This window comes from Patagioenas fasciata, chromosome 1 (assembly GCF_037038585.1).
Source record: "Patagioenas fasciata isolate bPatFas1 chromosome 1, bPatFas1.hap1, whole genome shotgun sequence".
NCBI classification, from domain to species: domain Eukaryota; kingdom Metazoa; phylum Chordata; class Aves; order Columbiformes; family Columbidae; genus Patagioenas; species Patagioenas fasciata.
Window position 1 is genome coordinate 58,807,931 of NC_092520.1, and position 21,356 is coordinate 58,829,286.

General features: G+C 39.7%; 1 protein-coding gene across 4 annotated transcripts in view; it reads left to right on the top strand.

Moving 5' to 3' along the window:
• The first annotated feature begins 5,565 nt into the window (after positions 1–5,565).
• The window catches only part of TPP2 (tripeptidyl peptidase 2), a 52,189-nt gene continuing 36,398 nt past the window's right edge, over positions 5,566–21,356 (top strand). For 3 of the 4 annotated variants that reach the window (XR_011738562.1, XM_065829693.2, XM_065829694.2), the window contains exons 1-11: positions 5,568–5,812; positions 11,617–11,745; positions 12,924–13,019; positions 13,475–13,579; positions 14,098–14,222; positions 14,925–15,088; positions 15,634–15,788; positions 16,975–17,051; positions 17,541–17,668; positions 19,546–19,645; positions 21,171–21,319. Coding sequence is in view for 3 of the 4 variants with exons in the window: in XM_065829693.2 (XP_065685765.1) it covers positions 5,651–5,812; positions 11,617–11,745; positions 12,924–13,019; positions 13,475–13,579; positions 14,098–14,222; positions 14,925–15,088; positions 15,634–15,788; positions 16,975–17,051; positions 17,541–17,668; positions 19,546–19,645; positions 21,171–21,319 (1,390 nt within the window). In the remaining variant the exon portion in view is untranslated. Of the gene's footprint in view, positions 5,813–11,616; positions 11,746–12,923; positions 13,020–13,474; positions 13,580–14,097; positions 14,223–14,924; positions 15,089–15,633; positions 15,789–16,974; positions 17,052–17,540; positions 17,669–19,545; positions 19,646–21,170; positions 21,320–21,356 lie in introns of all 4 variants that reach the window. The other variant, XM_065829691.2, reaches the window with a different exon arrangement.

A 21,356-nucleotide genomic window follows, 5' to 3' on the forward strand; every position in this document is an offset into this window, starting at 1 on the left:
TGTACGTATACAATGATCTCCTTGTTTTACATTTATGAAGGAATGAACATGTCAAACTGACCCAACCAGGTCACGTACATAACTTCATAAAGACAAAGCTGAAGATACATTCTCCACAAAGGAAGATTTGTTATCAAAACTAAAAGACAAGTACATGTTTTTCTCTCTGTGAAGAGTGTCAAAGTGCACACTGTGTATATCTGATACCTTCATCCACGCTGAACTGTTTTGTACTAATCAAAGAAAAAAAGTACTAGGATTGAACCTTCTCTGAAAATCCTTATGAAATGGATCCACCAAAAGACTTAGGCTTGTAGCTACCCAGGCACTTTGTGGTAGCCTCAGTACAGGGCCTGGTAACCAAAATCTTGATCCAGTAAACCCAGCTTCCCTGCCAGAGTGTGCTGTGGACCATGCACAGTGGTCAGGGCTCCCTGTGCAGTGCTGTCATCCCATGGTGTATTTAACTGTTCTGCAAGGGACCATTCCACTCTGCACCAGCACAAGCATGATGGAGGTAGCACAAGAACCTGTCCCAGGTAAATGCTCCCAGCTGCTTTTGTGGGATAGTCTTCAGCCAGATTTATTCCTTGATCTGCTCCACCATGAAGCCACACCAGCACAAGTGACTAGGGAAGCAGAATAACAAGAGACAATGGCCAAGAATCACACTGGAGGTGAGTAGGAAACTTGCTTCTGGAGAACTCATTTTTATTTACACTTACATGGGAATAACAAAAGCCAGTGTGAAGGGAAGGAAGACAAAAGGCAATAGCAGAAATTAGGTACATCTTGACATCCATCTCATTCAAGGACCATCTATCCTCATTATAACCTAGAAGTTAAATACTGAAGCTAACCTGGTCTCATCAGGTGGGAATGAGAAGCAGTTTCTACTGAACACCTCGGTAATTAATGAACTCAGTCAGAATACTGAAGTGCCTCCCTTGCCTAACGTGATTTGATCAAACACCTCCTCTCCCAGTCTAACTGGGAGGCTCATTCCTCCTCTCAACACATTGTAACTGAGGCAGGCTTGAAAAAAGACCTGAGTGGGTGAAATCTGTAACCTAAGATAATTGCTTGCAACTAAAATTTAAAGAACTCTAGTGCTCAGCTCTACTTGATACTTTGCATGGAATCATTTGGTGCCAATTAGAGAACAAATGAAGCCCCCAGTATATCTCCATCCATGTCAACGCTTGTGTTAGCAGGATATTAGGTCATGTTGTCTCCTGTTCACTTTGGGATGCTTCCACCCAAAACAGAAATGCTTGACTCAGAAAGAACCCTGCAGCAGGTAAAGCATTTAGTCTGCAGAAAGGTGCAAGCTCAGACAGAAAAGAGATTTGACTCCCAGCACCTGACTTTCAGGTGTAACATTGGGCAGAAGACATACCTCCAGCCTTCCTTATCTGAGGCACGTTAGGGCTGCATGTGAAATCAAAGGGGATGGTTGGCTCGGGCCTGTGTCCTGACAGGCCCAACCCACGAGCAAGGTGGGGAATTGCTCAGGGCTGTCACGACTGAAGCAGCTTTGCTGGTTCCCAGCAGACCCAGAAGCGCATTCGTATTGGGAGCATTCAGAGCAGAATCCCGGTGGAGCATCACCTGCCCACAGACATGGAGCCAACTGAGGACATCCACATGGTATCAGACCTAAAGCACATTGCACAGTAGAGGAAGGATCGCTAGGGGAACAAGCAGCCCTGGTTTTCCTCGCTTTCATAGAGACCTACAAAATTGTATGAACCTCTGAAAACCCAAGTCCTGGGATGTGCCAGCAGCTCCTTACTCCTTCACTTTGGCTCAGCCCCCAGACTCAGATACAAACAGCTGAAATGATCCTTAATATGCAGATGTGAATCTATTTAACGCAGCAAACCCAGATGAATTGCTGTACAAACTTAGATCCTGAGAGAGGCTAAACCATCAATGTAATGACCAAACCATATTGTCTCAAGAAGTTTTGTGACAAACTCTTGAGTTTTTAACATGGCAGCTCTACTTTTGCCTTTACTTTTGGGCAACAGCAACAGTATTACTCAGAGCAAAATAAAGCTCTATTTATCAAAATACAGAAACTTAGATACAGTAAAAGTAATCAACATTGAGTGTGCATGTTACCATCATAAAATAAATACATTGCAAAATTATTGTAACAAGCTCTGTAAGCAAACTAAACACAAGAAACCTGAAAAGCTCAGAACTTAATGTAAAATTCCACAAATCTCTGTATGTTCAGTTCTGCAAAGGCTCCGTAAGATGCACAAACTTAACCCTATGCCCTAAATGCAGCAATTGTACTCATACATTTAATACAGCATGGTTATGTCCTAAAGACTGTAACTGAAATTAGGTTTGCTTTCTCCTTTCATGATATTCCTTTAAAGTCTGTTATAAGACATTTGGCACACCTTCCTCAAATCTTGATTTTTCCTGCAGAACCTGCCCTGCTACTTGGCAGTACACATCACTGAGATGTACATATGCATACAATTTAGGTACCTGCTAATTAGATGAGTTGTTTGTGGTATAACTCTAAGACAAAGGCAACAGAACGGAGCAGAAATTTTCAAATTTTGTAATAAATGTTTCCAAATTGTAACATACAGCTTGTTTACCGAATGGGGTACGAAACATTTTGAGAATTTGATGTAGCTTAATGTCTCAAAATAGAATAGCAATATAATGTATTAGACTTCTGTTGATTTGAATATGCTGCCAGAAATACAAGCACCTCCCATTGCGATGCATTAGCAATGATACACAGAAAGAAAACTGAACTCAAATGAGCAGTGAATTAAGTATTAAAAAAGTGAATAACCACCTTGTCAGAATAATTCTCTCCCCTGAAGTAAGATCACTCCACGTTTTAGGTAATTCTAAAAATCTGAGTATGTCTGTCAGACACCAGCAGTATTCTAAGGAAGTCAAGCATATGGTATCTACACATCAAAATGTAAAATTTTGACTGCTATTTGAAAACCAAAAAGGGAAGCAGGTTGAGTTACACAGTAAGTACATATGGTACAGCTTTGATTTTTTTTTTTTTAATAATATGTATTTTTAAGGCACTGCTCTCCAGGTTTATTTTGGAACTTTATTTCCATAAAAATTCATAGATCTCTAAAGCCATTGATGAGCTGCAAGAGACTGCTGATGGTAGCCCACAAAATGTGGAAAATGCAAAATATACTACTATTTGCTAGCAGATACCCCCACGCTTCTGCTAAGAAAGAACAAATGTGAGGTCTAGTTCAATGAAGATAAATGTGTGACAAACATTCAGTAATAATCTCATCAGACCCATGAAACAAAACCATTATACAGACAGAAAATTCTCAAAAGCCAAAATCCTCTTTGCTTTACAGTTAACATATTAATGTATTCAGAAAAATTTCACCTTTTTCCCCCAATATAACTCTCTGAACAGAAATTTGCCTGAAGAAAGCAAAGTGATACCCAAGTAACCAACCAGTCTGTACCCCTATTGCTGGCTAAAATGGTTAAAAAGCCAGGTGTCAGACACTATAAACATCTTTTTGAAAGAAGTTCTGCAGATGTTTGAGTTCAGATACTCGACAGTTTGTAGGAAACAATCATCTTGCCAAAATAACAGGCTCACGCAGGATCTCTCGGCAAAGCCTATTTTATTAATGATTTTGCAAAACTGGGTGTCCTACCTAATGGTAAGTCCAGGAAACAGGGCAAAAAGCCCCTGCTTATATCCCCCCCCCAAATGCCGGCCGCAAATTCCCTCTCCTATTCCCCATTGGTTGGGTACTGCAGGGTTTGCAGACTAACTGAGGCCTGCCGCAGCTTACCTATCTCATTCATCTAATTCTAACAACTCCCTCCCCTTATTGATTTCTTTAAAATATGGATTCCTGACTCTTTGGCTACCCTTTCCCCTAGTTTAACTTTTTAAATACAGGAATCAGTTCACATTCTGGAATTAGTTCAAAGAGACTTTGCTTTACATTAAAGAGTCATAGTCAGATGTCTCTCAGTCCTCCCCTGGCTGGGGTCAGGTGCCCGGTCCCCAATGTGTAAAAACACCATTTTTTCCTGTAACGGTTCCTTACAAGCTCAGCTTTCTTTGTAAGCTTACACACAGCCACGGAGGCTAGAAACTAACTTCAAAATCCCTCTTCAAAGCTGAGATTCTCCCTTGAATTTCTTCACCAAAAATTTTATTAGGAGCTCGCCATAGCCTTTAGGTAGTCTTCGTAATTTTCCTCTTTGCCGAACAGCTGCACAAGCATCAAAGTCCCGTGCTACACACGACAAAAGCCACGTCACCCCACAGTAATGGAGACACAACGCTCCCGCAGGCACAGCAACCACGGAACAGGTTTTCATCCCCGACAATGTTGGAACATTGGCTTTGCTTCTGACTTGGGAGGGTTTTGCGCACCCCCATGCTGCAGCACTGACACATCACAGAATCACAGAATGTTAGGGGTTGGAAGGGACCTCAAAATATCTAGTCGAATCCCCCTACCAGAGCAGGAACACCTAGATGAGGTTACACAGGAATGTGTCCAGGCAGGTTTTGAATGTCTCCAGAGAAGGAGACTCCACAACCTCCCTGGGCAGCCTGTTCCAGTGTTCTATTACCCTCACAGAGAAGAAGTCTCTTCTCATATTTAAGTGAAACCTCTTGTGTTCCAGTTTGAACCCACTACCCCTTGTCTTACCATTGGTTGTCACCGAGAAGAGCCTGGCTCCATCCTTGTGACACTCACCCTTTATAAACATTAATGAGGTCACCCCTCAGTCTCCTCCAAACTAAAGAGACCCAGCTCCCTCAGCCTTTCCTCATACGGGAGATGTTCCACTCCCTTCATCATCTTTGTGGCTCTGTGCTGGACCCTCTCCAGCAGTTCCCTGTCCTTCTTGAACTGAGAGGCCCAGAACTGGACACAATACTCCAGGTGTAGTCTCACCAGGGCAGCGTAGAGGGGAAGGAGAACTCTTGACCTATTGTAATACACCCCAGGATGCCATTGGCCTTTCTGGCCACAAGGGCACAGTGCTGGCTCACGGTCATCCTGCTGTCCACCAGGACCCCCAGGTCCCTTTCCCCAACAGCGGTGAGGCGTGACCGAATCCCGAAGAGGCCGCAGCCGCCCCGCCCTTGGGCAAGCGGAGCTCGAATGTGCCCTCGGCGAACATCAGGGACTCCCGCCCTGCTCTCCCCGTCACCGCAGGACGTGGCCGCCGGGGACTCGTGCAGTGCAGTGCACCGCCCCGCGCCGCCCCGCGCCGCCCCGCGCCGCCCCGCGCCGCCCCGCGCCGCCCCGCGCCGCCCCGCGCCGCCCCGCGCCGCCCCGCGCGGCCGTGCTCTGCTCCCGCAGCAGCCCCTCGGGCCCGGCTGCCCGTCCCGTGCGTGGAGCACGTCGCTTCTCTCATTGGCTGCCTCCACCGAGAGCCCCCTCCCCCCCGCCCAGCTCCGACGCGACCGTATTGGTCGGTTTAGCCCTGGCGCTCTCGCTCTGCGGGCCGCGAGAAGGTACGCCTCCCCGGGGATTGGTGGTGCTGCACGGCGCATGCGCCTCCCGCCGGTCTAGCCTGTCCTCCCCCCACAGCCACCGCTGCCGGCCGCGCTCGTGTGTATAGGCGGCCCCGTCACTCCCTTCCCGACATGGCTGCCGCCACGGAGGAGCCGTTTCCTTTCCACGGCCTCCTTCCCAAGAAGGAGACCGGCGCCGCTGCTTTCCTCGCCCGCTTCCCCGACTTCGATGGGCGGGGGGTGCTACTGGCAGTGCTGGACACTGGCGTGGACCCAGGGGCGCCGGGCATGCAGGTAACGGGCATAACGGGTGGGGAGGAGCCCTGAGTCACGGCCTGGGGGAGCGGCGCCGGGCGGCCCTCGGGGGCGGGCGGGGAGGCGCAGCCGGGCCCTGCCGGACTGCCCCCGTAGCTTTGTGGCGGGCAGCGGCCGCGCTCCCGGGGGGACGGGGAGGAGTGCAGGGCCGGGGCCATCGTCCAGCAGCCTCTGTGTTCCCCGGGCGGCCCGAGGCGGCGGCCAGAGCGGAGGGAGACTCCTGAAAGGCGGTGCTGGGGGCTTGTTTGTTTGTTGCCAGTTCCCGCTAAGCTTGCGTTGGCGTGAGCGTGGGCTCCCGTACGGGAAGGCGCAAGAATCCTGCAGCCGGGGCCCCGCATCGATCACTTCGGGTGTTTGTTTAAGGATCCTCCTTTTAAGCCATTCATAGACGTTTTTTGATGCTCTTTGGCTGTCGTCTCTCACGTAGAACTCATTGCAAAATAATACTCTGTGGCTTTGTTAAGCCTTAGCTTTATTTCAACAATAGGTAGCTGGAGTCTGCAAGTAGCCACTTAGATATTTTACATGGAAAGTGTATTTCTGGCAGAATTTGCATGCCTCTCTGTCTCAGTGTGCTTTTTGTGCGTTGTATTGCAATAACAATCTGTGTGAAATTTGGTTCTGGCAGCTTTACTTTTTTTTTGTTCTGCCGACTTTGCAGCTCAGGTTGCGCAGTGATTGCCATTGTGAGTTCCATCTCAGTTTTGTGGGTTTCTGTCTGTGTGATTTTGAAGTTTCCCAGCACTTCTTTATTTCTTTTAACTGTTGTCCCTTAACATATCTTTATCGTTTAAGTTTGTATGTGACCTTTTATGTCGCTACTGCTTCCAGTTTCTTGTCAACATGTTTTCTTTCAGATGTGGCAAAGGAAGCCTTGAGAAATTATTCAGAGAGAGTTGTATGCAACTTGCTTAGGTACTGTATCCTTTATTAATTTAGTTAAGCAGGGCCTGTGTTGGTTTATGCCCTTTCTTTGGCACAGGCGCAGATTTTACTCCTAAGTGACGTAGTTCAGGGACCTAACCCTGGCAGATATTTAGTTCCGTGTTCTGAAATGACTCCTTATGGAGTTCAGGTAAATGAAGAGGACAGGTGGAGTGGAAGGACACACTGGTCAGCTGTAACTATGATTGTTTTAAGCTGGAATGAAACATTTTGCTTTTGGCAAAAAGTTGTGGTTAAGTGGAATAGTAATTAGGAAGCTTAAAGAATGCTAGCCAAAAAGCAAACAAGATAATAACATAGGCAGATCAGAAAACAGTAAAAGACAATTAGGAAGATGTGACTATAAATGGGATGTGCACATTTCTGAAGCTTCACATATGAAAGCAAAAAGTCTAAATCTTTAGAGATTGTAAATGAGGAGTAGTCAACCAAAAAACATGAGTTAATGGGCATTAGAGGGAATCTTTGTTCTCAGATAAATATCCTTTATTACCCCTTCGGATACCTATGAATTGTCATGATCTCAGTATTGACTGTACCAGTTTTCTTCAACCTGTTTTCTTTATGTGGAGAGTAAAATTGCAGGTACTGAAGTAAAAGATTTGTAGAGAACTTTGGGGGGAATAATTCATCTTGCAATGTGTGAAAGTGAGTCTGCAAGGATGTTAGAGAAACATGTAAATAAACTGTCCTCTTTTCACACTGTGCACTTAATGCCCCTGACTTAGGCTACTTGCTAAGCTACAGAATGAGGACGTTTATTGCATAGGGTACAGGGAGTTATAAAGGAGAATGTAGGCAACACACAGTCTGTAGAATAGCTTTGTGGTTTTTTTCAGCAAGAAGATGTCCTTATTCCAGGGAGTATTGGGCAGTTTACATTTTGCTTCCACAGACTAATACAGTGTCCTGGACACAGACAGTGAGACAGCGTAGCTGTGCTGTGACAAGTAGTTTCAAACTTTGGGACAATTTTTGTTTGTTTTAAATTATCTTAATGCCCTTGTCTTCTGTGCTGCTGATTTTTCTCGTCAGTTCTTGGCCTGGCATTCACTTAGAACTATGAGAAATTAGTCAGTTGCTTACAGGGAATAGAAGGTGTTATATGTAGCAAGGTTAATAGGCATTACTCCAACTTTGAGTTGGAGTTAATGTCAATAATGATTACAGGCAAAAATGACTACCCAGTTTTGAATACAGTGGGGGTTTTAGTCAAAACAGTTCATGCTTTGCTGCTCTTGAGTGTCTCATTTTTGGGTAGGTTCATTTGAGGTTATACTTTTGTTTGTAAACACTGATACCAAAAATGTTTGGCTTATGATCACTTGCTGAGGGACAAAAAGATTTGGGGACAGAGTGTAACAGGGAAGTGCCATTATGTTTATATTCTTCCTCGAACACTTGCTGCTTTACGAACTACACAGAGAATAGTTACTGTGCTTAACAAACCTTCTTACATCTATTTCATTTTTCTGTTCATTGGCTTGCTTTGCCACACAAAATGTTTCTCTAACTTGTACTTAGTTTTTTTTCTGAATCTTTCACAGTCAGTGCCCTCTATGGAACTCTTTTCATGTTATCTTCCATTGTTGTACACTCCACCTGTTGATGCCAACTGTAAAGTTCAGTTTGCTTTTTTCATGCTGTGTTTTCCCCTGCCTCAGCTCTTTCAGTAGAATCTGTTTCCTCTTGTTACTTGCTGAGTTATGGCTCCTAATTCCTCATTAAGGCAGAGTACTTGGTGAAATTTTAGGTGGGCGGGTAAGGTATGTTTAATGGAGCATTGTGGTTGTGTGTCTGTAGTCTTTGTTCAACTCCACCCTGTCCTTTCCCTGTTGCTGTTGTCACTCCTTATATTGTATTTCTCAATAGATAAGTCAATTCATTTGCTTCTTGCAGTTTTGCTTGTTTTGTGAAGTGCCTGTTGGAATTATTCTGTACTAAAATTAGTACTTTTTCAAGACAACTTTTTAGCAATAGGAGCTAGTTTGGTTTGACTTGCTTTTTAGCACTGAGTTTAAAAAAAAAAAGAAAGGCTCGAAATGTATTTGTGATGATGGTCAGCTGTCCCATGACCAAAGTGCTGAAGGACTTGGTCATCTGTTGTTGCTGCAGTAGCTGTCAGTTGGAATCAGTAACATTGTATGGTCTAGGAAAAACATGCTCAAATAAATCTGAGTTTGCATTTAAGTTGAGATTGCCATAAGTACTGCTGCTCCTCTACTTCTGTTATACTGATCAGCTGCCAGGATTGTGCAGATAGATTATTTTTAAAGTGCTCAATTTACTAATTTATTTGTTTTACAAAGTCAGAGATGGCATGAAAGTACATGTTTTTCAAACTAAAATGTATAAACAACAATCTTTTTTTTTTTTTCAAATAACTGGGAACAAACCATTATATTAAATGTAAAACTGTGAATTTTATTATAAATACACTATAAAATATTTTTAACTGTATAAAATAAATCTTCATTTTTTAAAATTTAATGCGAAAGGTACTAAAATGTACCATCTATAACAATCTCATTATTTCAGTATTTTACACAGGGGAACTGATCAAGTTCACTTGATTTTTTTATTTTTTGTTTTTAATATTATTTTCTCAGAATTGCAATACTTGAAAGTGAAAACCAAGTTGAACTCTGAGGTTCACTGTAGCATTACTACTGGTGGGTAGTATGCCAAACAACAGTTCTCGTCAGCAGGAGAAGCCATATCAGTTACTTGCACTAAATGACCATGAACCTGTCTGGATCGCTGCCGTTAGGAGTTGAACCTTGCACCTTTGCACCTGAAACTGCGAGTTTCTTGTGTCTGACTGAAAGGCTCTTTTGTGCATGTGTGGACCTGCTATTCAGCCAGGAGGCAAAGAGCTGTATAGTGTAGGAGCTGCACATCGTCTTCCTGGCTAGGTATCAACTTTTAAAACTACCTAAGCTTGCTACAGCATAAATCTGTGGTCTGGCCACCTGTTGTAGTATAACTTGTCTACTTCAAACAAGTCATCTTGGATTACATTTGATTCTTGTTTTCTTGTGCTTTGATCACTGAATAATTCTCTTCGATTAGAGGCATATTGAAAAATGTCCTATTCTGATAGTCTCAGGTTTGGCTTGCAGTTGCTTTGTTATTGGAGCAGCACTTGAGTATTCTGTGAGTGAAGAATGGTGTTTGAAGGCGTTAATTATAAACACTAGAAAATTATATAGCGTGAGTGCCTATGCACTGTGTTTTACCAGGTTAATGTGCTTTAACAACTTTTTTAACTGAACAGCAATTTCTGTGGACAGAGTGAGAAAGTTGGTTTCTATAATGGAAGTTCTTCCTTATCAAGCCTCTTTAAAAGCAGTATTTGTTACCTTCCAGGAAATGGAAATCGTTATCCTTTTTATGATTGCTATGAGTTTGGGATTTGGGGGTTTGGTTCTTTTTTTTCTGAAAGTTTAAACTTATTTTTATTTGTAGGCGAGGTGGCTTGTTATTTTTTTGTTTTGTTTGGGGGTTTCTTGTTGTGTGTTTTTTGGGGTGTTTTTGTTTTAAACGATGAGAATTTAAGGCCTTGGAAGTATTTATCCTTATTTGTTGAGGTGTGATTAAAACATTGACCCTTATTGTCTTTTTAGCAGCAATAGAATAACTCTTATGAAGCAGCTTGATCATGTTGTTAATTTCCAGCAGCTGAATTCACAAATGTGGAGTATGATTTGAGCAAAACTACCTACCATATATGTTATGTCAAGCATAAAAATTATTGATAGAGAATGAGGGCAACAATACTAAACATTTAAATGATAAAAACCACTAAATATTACAGCTTTTCTAAACAAGAACCTATTTTACTTTCAGTATAGTTATTGTGTAGGAGATCTTGGGAAGATTATTGATTTTTTTATTATTATTATTGTTTTTTTTTTTAAACAATTTTTTAACATAGAACTGTAAAAACAGATGCATATGGTTAATTCATAGAATGATAAAGTAGTTTGAGTTGGAAGGGACCTTCAAAGGTCATCTAGTCCAACCCCCTTCAATGAGCAGGGACATCTTCAGCTAGATCGGGTTGCTCAGAGCCCTGTCCAGCCTGGCCTGGAATGTCTCCAGGGATGGGACATCTGCTACCTCTCTGGGCAACCTGTACCAGTGTTTTACCACCCTGTTGTAAAAAAAGTCTTCATTTTATCTTGTCTGCATCTCCTCTCTTTTATTTTAAAATTGTTACCACTGTCGTAACAGGCCCTGCTAAAAAGTCTGTCCCCATCTTTCTTACAGACCCCTTTTAAGTACCGAAAGACCGCAATAAGGTCTCCCCAGAGCCTTCTTTTCTTCTGGCTGAACAACCCCAACTCTCTCAGCCCATCCTCACACCAGAGCTGTTCCAACCCTCTGAATTCATATTGCCCTTCAAGCAATTACTTCAGCACCTTTCATTTTATTAGAGTTGTGCACTCATTACTTCAAAATTTAGCTGGAGTCATGAGGTGGAAGTAATGCAGCAAATTGCTTGAACACAAATAGTTTTTGCAAATGGTCTTGTAAATTTAGGCTTAGTTTTAAATTGAGGTGCCCGTGGCTTATTGATACAATGTTCTTACCTGTTTCTCTTATAAATTATTTTTAGAAATTAGTTAGTAAATTTGTATAAACCAGAAATGTGGACATGTTGCTCTTAGTTTATTGAAAATTAACCTAGTTTCAAATTGATTTTATGTCACTCAGCTAAAGGTTGAGTGCTTGAGGAAGTTAGTTGATATTTTTCTTTAAAAAAATGAAATGTTTCCTGGTTTGTATGCTGGAAGGTAATCAACTTTTCAATTTTTCTGTGCTCATATTTTCAGGTTACAACTGATGGGAAACCCAAGATAATTGATATAATTGATACAACAGGCAGTGGTGATGTAACTACATGTACCATTGTAGAACCTAAAGATGGGGAAATTACCGGTCTTTCTGGAAGAACTTTAAAGGTGAATATTAGGTGCTACAGAGACACCACTGGGTATCTTTTTTTTTTTTCCTGTTCTTGTTTAACAACAAGTTTAAGACCTGTTTAGGTTTCTGCAGAACTTAACTTCCTTCTAACTAGGTCTTATCCAAAACTAATACTGCATTTGTTCACCTTGATACAGATTGCTTGTTCGTATGACATGTCTTTCATCTGTCATATGTCTTTATATTGAATATTCTCGGTAGCCAAATGGAGGTGTATACAGAGTTTTGTTTGGGGCTTGATAATTTAATTACTCTTTGTTCTAATCAGTATCTGATACAGTTTTGGAAGTTTGCTGAAGAAAACATACTAACATGCTTTAAAAGTATCAGATGTGGTTCTGTCTTTAGAAGCACTATGATTTTCTACATATGTGTAAACTGCAAGAAGTGTGGTGTTAAGCTTATGATAGGTGGTCCTAGCTATTGAAAAATGTGTGAGGACTAAGTTATAGGCTCGCTACATTCTTACTATGAATAGCACAAAAGTGACGTTGAGTTTTCAGAAAGGGTATGATGAGACCTAGTAGAGGTTTCACCTACATAAAACTATTGATGTTACTGAAGTGTTCTTAATTGGCTGGTTAGATTGATGAGGTGATGTGTGGGCCTCAAATCTTTGGTTATCTCCATACTATCAGCTTTTGTCTGAATTCTGCACAGAAAAGGATTGTAAGGGTGAATCCGTTGCTCTCTTTTGATGTTGTTCCTAGGAACAGTGCATCTGGTCTACTGAGACTATAAACTACAGCAAGACATGAGATTAGATGTTTAGATGTTTGTCATGACCTCTTACCATAATACACCTTGATGCTGGGGTGCTTCTTTTCGTTTATAGTGTTATGATTTCTGCAGGCCTCTAACCAAAAAAAGTTGCTGCTGGGACTGTATGTTTTAAAAATAGTGTCAGAGCAACTGATACTTAAAGGCATTCAATGGCAGTGTTACATCAATTGATACTGGTTTATTTGGAACTGGATTGAAAATGCCATACCATATTATAGAATCTTAGTGCAGTAGATACTGTCATGGAGACAGGGAAGTAAATTGACAATATTTGCAAGTCTGTTCTGCTAAGCTCCCTTACACAGTGTTGCTTTTTTTTTTTTTTTTTAATGCCATCGGTTAACCTATTTCTGAATATACTTTTCTGTAGATTCCAGCAAACTGGGTAAATCCTTCAGGCAAGTATCACATTGGCATAAAAAATGGCTATGATATCTATCCTAAAGCTCTTAAGGAGAGGATTCAGGTAAGGAATTAAATTTTGTCTTTGGTGTCTAGTCATATTTTGCTGTTCTAATTCTTAAGTTTTTCTAGGAAACTACAGTATGTGATTTGTTAACACACATAGGCTGCTAGCCAGAGCTTAAGAGCTGTTCTCTCACTGACTTTTTGTTTAGTTTTGGCATGATCTGTTTCTTCTGTGATTTTTAAAAACAACAGAAGGTTGGCCTAGTGGTCTTCCTCACAGTGGTCCATTGAGTCAAAAAGTGAAGAAATTACTGCTACATGTTTGTTTGGTTTTGTTGTTTGGTTTGGTTTGTTTTGTTTTTCCTGTGTAGCAATTGTTGTTTATTGATAGTATCATACTGAACTTCTGTAGCCATTGTGTCTTGAATCATCAGAATTTTCAAATTATTTTTGTAGACTTCATACTTTGACATGTATTTGTCAAATATTGAGGAACCTTGTTTTATGTTACAGAAAGAACGCAAGGAAAAGCTCTGGGATCCTGTTCACAGACTGGCTCTAGCAGAGGCCTGTAGGAAACAAGAGGAATTTGATGCTGCTCATAGCTCTCCCTCCCAGGTTGGTATACATCTAAACAAATTTGTAAACTTGTGGTTTGCAACAATTTGTTGCTGTTTGAGAGGATTAAAATATTTTATTGGATGAGTGAAGGAAAGATACACTGTTATCTGCCAGAGTATCTTCTGATTAATTTTAAAAGTCTGTATATGGATGTTTTTTTGATTTTATTCATGTTGTTAACTTTCTAAACTTGTTAAATATGAGAAGGGTATTACTTCAAATACTTTGCAGCATATTTTTAGTAAGTTTTAATTTAATATACCACTTATGTATCATTAAACAATCTGTTAAAAAAAAAAAAAAAGGCTTTAAGTGTTACCGTTACAGAAATTGGAAATAGTTATATGTAATAGGCCAAAAATAACTAATGCACTGTTGAAGACCATCAAACTTCTAGATGTGTTTGACTCCTAGGATAGTCTTACATTCTTGATGAAGAAACAGAACAAACATATCGCTTCAGAAAGGAATATGGGAATACCTGTCGTGTAACTGTATTTTTGTTGTCTTATTAGGTAAATAAATTAATAAAGGAAGAACTACAAAATCAAGTGGAACTGTTGAATTCTTTTGAGAAAAAATATAGTGATCCTGGCCCAGTATATGATTGCATAGTATGGAATGATGGTGAGACCTGGAGGTAAATGTCTAAATTTGTCTAAAATGTCTTGTTCTACACATAACAGTCTTCAATGCAAGTTATTGTTTTAACTTTTACATCCACCTTCTTTATAGAGGTCTTAAATATTATTTTATTTAAAATAATCCTGTGTTGTCACTTGAGTTTCATTACAAAGTTCTGATTCCAAATGAAGATGGGGCAAAATGAAGTCTTATTGAAGACAGCATGATAAAAAGTGAGAGCTTGTGAGATTTTCCTCTGAGGTAAAATTGCTTTGAGTATCCATTGGTGATAAGGAAAAAAAATCCCACAAGTCTTTGCACAAACTAGAGGATGTAATGTGGCACTTTTCTTAACTGATAATGTGCGTCATAGAAAACAGTGGGTAAGACTTCAAATGTTTGTGTACCAGCACTGAACAGCTATGTTTAATAAAATTTCTTCCTTGAAGAAATTACCTGAATTTCCATATGCTTGCTTTTCAGAGACAGATTTATTTTAATTTAGGGACATTTGAAAATCAGTTTATTTAGAGTTCTTTGCAGTTTCTGAATGTAAGAGTAAAAAACCAGGTTTAAAAATAGTGACTTGAAGTAAGATACCATAAACAGAAAACCAGACTTCGTGAAGGTTTTGTGGTACTCTTTGTTGAGGGTGGGGGTAGATAACCAAAAGTTTACAGCAGCTGGAAAAATTCCTTTTTTCTGTGTTTGTCAACAGAGCCTGCATAGATACAAGTGAGAGTGGTGACTTAACTAGCTGTACAGTGCTGAGAACCTACAAAGAGGCTCAGGAATATGGATCTTTTGGAACATCTGAGATGTTGAATTATTCTGTTAATATATATGATGATGGAAACCTCCTTTCCATTGTGACAAGTGGAGGTAAATGAAAGTAATCTTAAGAAAATTTTGCTGCTGTGTGGGTATCGTGAGAAGTAATTTGTATTGTGTCCTGATTCCGATACTTGGGATGGCTCAAGGCATCCAACACCCCAAAGTCCTTTTCTGCCAGGCAGCTTTTCAGCTACTCTTCCCTGAGCCTGATGCACTGCCTGGGATTGTTGTGACCCAACTGCACGACCCAGCACTTGGCCTCATTGAACATCATACAGCTGGCTGCAACTCATTGGTCCAGATCCCTCTGTAGAGCCTCTCTACCTTCAAGCAGGTCAACACTCCCACCCAACTTGGTGTTGTCTGCAAACTTATTGAGGGTGCATTTGATCCCCTTGTCCAGATCACTGATAAAGAGATTAAACAGAACTGGCCCCAGTAGGGAGCCCTGGGGAACACCATTTGTGACTGGCTGCCAGCTGAATTTATATACTTAAAGCTCAATAAGTAAAAACTAGTTGAAATGTAGTACATTAAATTGGTATAAATGAAGTTCGCTGACCATATAGTGATACAACTTTTCATTTGCTCAGGAGCACATGGAACACATGTGGCTAGTATTGCAGCTGGTTACTTTCCAGAAGAACCAGAACGAAATGGTGTGGCTCCTGGAGCTCAGATTCTTGCAATCAAGATTGGCGATACAAGACTAAGTACAATGGAAACTGGCACTGGTCTAATAAGAGCTGTGAGTAATTCACTGAATAAATTATTAATCTCAGCAATGTGACTTAATTGTAGAATACTGTGGGATACTTCCTGCTCCAGTTGCTTATAGGCTGTGTTTCTATGATTCTAGAATATTTCGAAATTTAAAAAAACAAACAAACAAAACCACAGAACAACCAGAAAAAAAACAAACAAACAAAACACAAAACCAAGAAAACACACACACGCACACCCCCCACAAACAAACAAAAGAAACCCAAAAGCAGACAAAAAGCCAACCAACCTAAAAACGAAAACAACACAGTGTTCTTCGAAGGGGAGGGAGGAAAATCCAAAACAAAGTGAACATCCCCTTCCCCCAAAAAAAAACAAAAAACCAAGCCCAGCCAGAATATATTTTAAAACATACCTTAAGACTAATGCGTTAATATAGAACAAGACTTGTGTTGCACAGAGCATTTGCAGGTATTTTTGGACTGATAGAGTTGCACTGTGTTTGGCTGGCTTGACATGTGGGCTAAGTTACTTGTGTGCTTTCTGAAGTTCCTTTTTCTGTGTTGTGACTGTATTTTTGTGGTTACTTAAATAGCTATAGAATACTTAAATAAGTCTAGAATTAGGCTAGTATCTACCCATGTGGTTGAATTTGTTTTAACTCTGTTTTCTTAAGAATAAGGTAAATACTATTATTTTTTTAATGATGGAAGGCCCAAGGCCTTTTTCATATAGTGAGCTGATGGGGGAAAATTTTACCCAGGAAAAGGAAGTGAAAATATAAAATTATATTTGTGGCATATAGAATATCTTGCTATAGCAACATGAAGATATACAATAATGTTTTTTTGACTTTTTGGAATTCAACCAGTCTGCACAGGAAAGGATTTTATGTTATTGAGGACAGACATTCAAGACAATACTAATGATGTCTGCGGTTTTCTCGTAGGGCAATGTCCTAGTTTATAGTTTAGAACATAGCAAGAATAAGACTGTTCAGGGGGTGACTTTTTCTATTCTGTTCACTGGGAAAATACCACTTAAATATCTGATTGAAGTGAGTTAAATTATTTTCTTTTGTAGAATCAAAAGGTATTTATCTCTTTTCCTTAGATCTGTAGCAGATCAGTTTAAGCAGATGTTTTTTGCCATTCTTTAGGTGATTTATTCTGTGACTAGTATGTGTTTTGGCTTTTATTTTACTTTATCAGATGATAGAAGCAATAAAATACAAATGTGATCTTGTCAACTATAGCTATGGAGAGGCAACACATTGGCCAAATTCTGGGTGAGTACTACTGTGGTTAATATTAGGTATTTTAATATCGCAGAAATGGAATTACACTTGTTGAGCTTTGTATAAATGAACTCTCAGTAAGACTTAATCGTCCAGGTCCAAATGATTCATATGAATTAAACTGTGGCAGTTTACATTTTAAACTACCTTTGAAAACTGAGTAAACCTATCAAAAGTACTATTGATTTATGATACAAAGATGATTTTAGAATATTAAAGGATTTTTGTAGTTGGAACATGATTTGTGGGGCTTTTTTAAGACCTAGTATTGTTAGAAAAATGTTACTCCTTTTAAAACCAGAAGATATTTTTCATGGTCGATTTCTGTACTGGAACCACATCTGATAGATATGGGCAGCAGGCTGCATAATAGTCCTTGTTCTGTGACTGGTTACAGAGATTCTACTAAAAACGGGAGTTTGCTTTGTGGAAGAAAGCGATATTCTTGATGAAATGACTTTTATTTTTCTCTTACATCAGGAGAATTTGTGAAGTAATTAATGAAGCAGTGTGGAAACACAACGTAATCTATGTTTCAAGTGCAGGAAATAATGGCCCTTGCCTTTCTACAGTAGGATGTCCCGGTGGAACTACATCTAGTGTAATAGGTAAATAATTTGTTTTGAAAAAAATTATTTTGAGAGTATTCAGCTTCTATCTTTTCCAGCTTTGTACTTGTGTTACCTGTTTGAAATCAGTGGCTGATTGCTGAACTAAATCTAAAAAAAATCAAAGACACTGGGCTACAAGATTAATTCTGAGGGAAGCACTTAGATGCTTAGATATAGAAGTTTAGATTGTTGTCTTTCGGTTCAAGACCTTACTTATGTATAAAACAGAGGTAAGAGGCAGATGGTCTTGATTTGATGTGGCTTTGTATAAAATTTGCAAAAGAAATCTTCATGGTCTGATCTATTCAAAGATTCTGATATTATTTTTTTTTTAACTAAACATCTGACCACACCACTTCACTTGGACCATAAGCTGCTGGTAAATGCAACTTACAAAAGTATAAGTAAGTTGGATTCTCATTAATCTTCTGGGAAGTGCTGTAATGCATCTGAATTGTCGGAATCACAGTTTTAGATTCTGTCTTCATCATATACTCTGATTTCTATTGGTGGTGAAACAAAGGTTTTTATTTATGTATAAGATAATCCCATGATGTGTCCTAGACAAGTCCTTCTAGGGGAAGAATTCTTTCAACTGCGATGCCACTTCTATGAAAGTCTATTACTGGAATAAGGATTGGCATTACTGGTGGGCTAGTGTATGTTTTTAATATTTCAGTGAAAGATTTAGGTATAAGATTAGCATTTGGAGGTAGCTTCCCTAGTCTTAATTTTTATATAAAATGTCTGCTGCATTACTGTGTTAAACAAGGTGCTTGTTAAATCTCAGTATTCTCATGCGAGGAGGTCAGCATGTAGACTGGAAAGTTTGAGAGACAGTATTTCAGGACAGCTATTAGGATTAATGCTAATTACTTTCTAAAAGCTAATTGACAGTTACTCCACTACTGAGACTGGGGAGTTGGAACTGGAACTAACAAGATCTTTTCAGGTGTGCATTGGCTTTCCTCTTATAGTGCAGATGTCCTGGCAGTTCAGTTTATTGCTGTTTCACTCTAGAGACTGGGTGATACTTTCCTGTGAATACAAAGTAGCTTGCTCCTTGTTCTCCATCTAGAGGGAACCACATAGGGGTTGTTTTGGTTTGGTTTTTGAGGGTAGAGCAAGGTACTGACAGGTTGGCTTAGTTCACTCAGCCAGTGTGGACGTGGACCTTGCCAGATTTGTTCGTTAGCTTGGTATGGTAGTTTTCTACCATCCTGATAGCACCTGTACCATAAAGAAAATGCAGCACACACTTTAGAATTGGTACATGGCGCAAATGCAATGTGCATCCTTGACATTGTGTTCTGAAAATACAACTTCAGCAGGCTTTGACATAGTCATTTACATGCTCTGGGCACTTTGAACTGATAGACAGGAAAGTAATGATAGTCTCATCACTGTGTTTGAGCTGTGTGGATGTGGCCATCTGCTCCAGGTGGTGTAGCTGTGAACCATGTGAGCATAAACGAATTCACACGGGTTGCGTTGAGGTACGGTTTGTGTAGTTTGTAACAGTATAAACACAACTAAAGGGGCGCAGGAGGGTGTAGACACATGTCACAGTGATCTGTTGTGAAAGAAATGTAGAAGGTGAGTATATTCCAGTTGAACAAAAATGAAACTTTGAAGTTCACATAATATTTTAATATTATATAATATGACTATCAGCATTTTTACTGCATAGCATGCTGTTTTACACTTGCTTTGTAAAAATATCTGGATTTAGTGAGATGGAAAATACGTGTTTCCATTTTCAAATGTCAAGCAAAAATTATTCTCATAATGATTTTAAAACATAGAAATTTTTTTTTTTTTTGCTTTTAATAAAAATTCATTGTACATCTAAAATGTTTGAATGTTTTTTACAGGTGTTGGTGCCTATGTATCGCCTGACATGATGGTTGCTGAATATTCTTTAAGAGAAAAACTGCCAGCAAATCAATATACTTGGTCATCCAGAGGGCCTAGGTAAGTTATACTGAAAGAACAAATTCATTGCTTTGGTGTTCACATTATGCAATTCAAAATCTAAAACTTGATCATTAATACAAGAATATTTCTTTCCCATGGGAAGAGCATAGGTGGCTTCCTGTTCTTGGAAGGCCTTTGTATGTTGGGCTCTAGAACTCCTGAGGGAGGGGGAAGACCTCTGAACTGCCTTGGCACAACCTGTACTTTTCATGAAAGTGTATTTAATGAGTGCAAGCCTATTCAGAGATTCTGAAAGTCGTTAAAAGTTGTTTGGAAATCTGTTCTTTTTCTGAAATTTATTTTCTCAGAGGACTTTTTCCCTAACGCTTATTTCATTAACTTAGTGTGGTGAACTGTTCTGTTGGTGTTGAAGATTAAAAGAAGTATTGTTACTGCAGTAGTGTTACTTATGGCTTCAGGGTGGTTGCTGTGATGGCACAAATTACTCAAGGTTTTTGCTTGAGTCCAGTAGAGGTGTGGGTAGGCAGAAAAAAAAGCTTTTCTACCTCACATTATAGAAAATTAGAAAGAACTATAAAAGAAAATTTAGGGGCAATGAAAACTTCAATTTTTATTTTGTGTCTCAGGACTATTTTATAGTAATTTGGTAACCAAAAGGAGAAGAAAACCAGCATCTCTTCCTGAGTTCTTGCCTGTGTTTAGACTTTGGAATTCTTCTTGTGAGTTGTACAGTAACTGTGTACTGTCTTTTATAATTTAGCCTGATTTGAGGCTGATTTTAGACATACAAAGCTGTTAGTGTGGGATAGAAATACCCTAAAATGCCTTGCCTCTCCAAAGAACGTAGTAGCTCAGGCACAGTGGTGCAATTTTTGCCTATCCAGAGCAAGGAAGATGGAGTATATCTGGTTTGTACAACTGAAAACTAGATGGTGCTTCAACTGTCCCATAGGTACCTGCTCTGTTCTTATATATGCTTGGGCAAGGAAGGAAGGTGACTTAGACCCAGGTGATCCTGGTCACATCTTGACATTCCCTCTTTTATCTTCTCTTGCTCTCCTTGTCTCACGTTCTGTATTGTAATTCAAAATCTGACCTGGTAGTGAAGTGGCAACATGCAAAATTAGAGATCTGGGTTTTGAATCTTTGTTAGTGTTCTCTCCATTTTACTGTTTTTCTTTAACAAATGGTAAATAAGCTTTGTAGAATACAATTTATGTATTGAAGTGTTTAATAGGCTTGTTTACGTGTATTTTTCTAATTCAAATCCCAGAAGATATTCTACTGACTAAACTGAAGTCTGGTGTAGAGTATCGAAGGAGTGAAAGATTAGAAAACTCTCACTGTAAAGCAGGCATGGCTGATGATTAGTGTGACATTTTTAATTGCTACTAAATGGCATGCTTTTTCTTGGGTTTAATGGGTTAATGGAATTATTGAAGTAATATACTTGTGAATGTTCTTTAAGGCTAAAATTATCTTTTAAGTGCATGGATTAACTTCAAGAAAAAGTATGTAGAAAAAAAATATCTGTTTTTCAACCTTTCTGTTTTAACACTAGCACTGATGGAGCCCTTGGAGTAAGTATCAGTGCCCCAGGAGGTGCTATTGCTTCTGTTCCAAACTGGACTCTGCGAGGAACACAACTCATGAATGGTACATCCATGTCTTCTCCCAATGCATGTGGAGGCATTGCATTAGTATTGTCAGGTAATATGCTACAATGTTAAACATGGATTCATAGTCT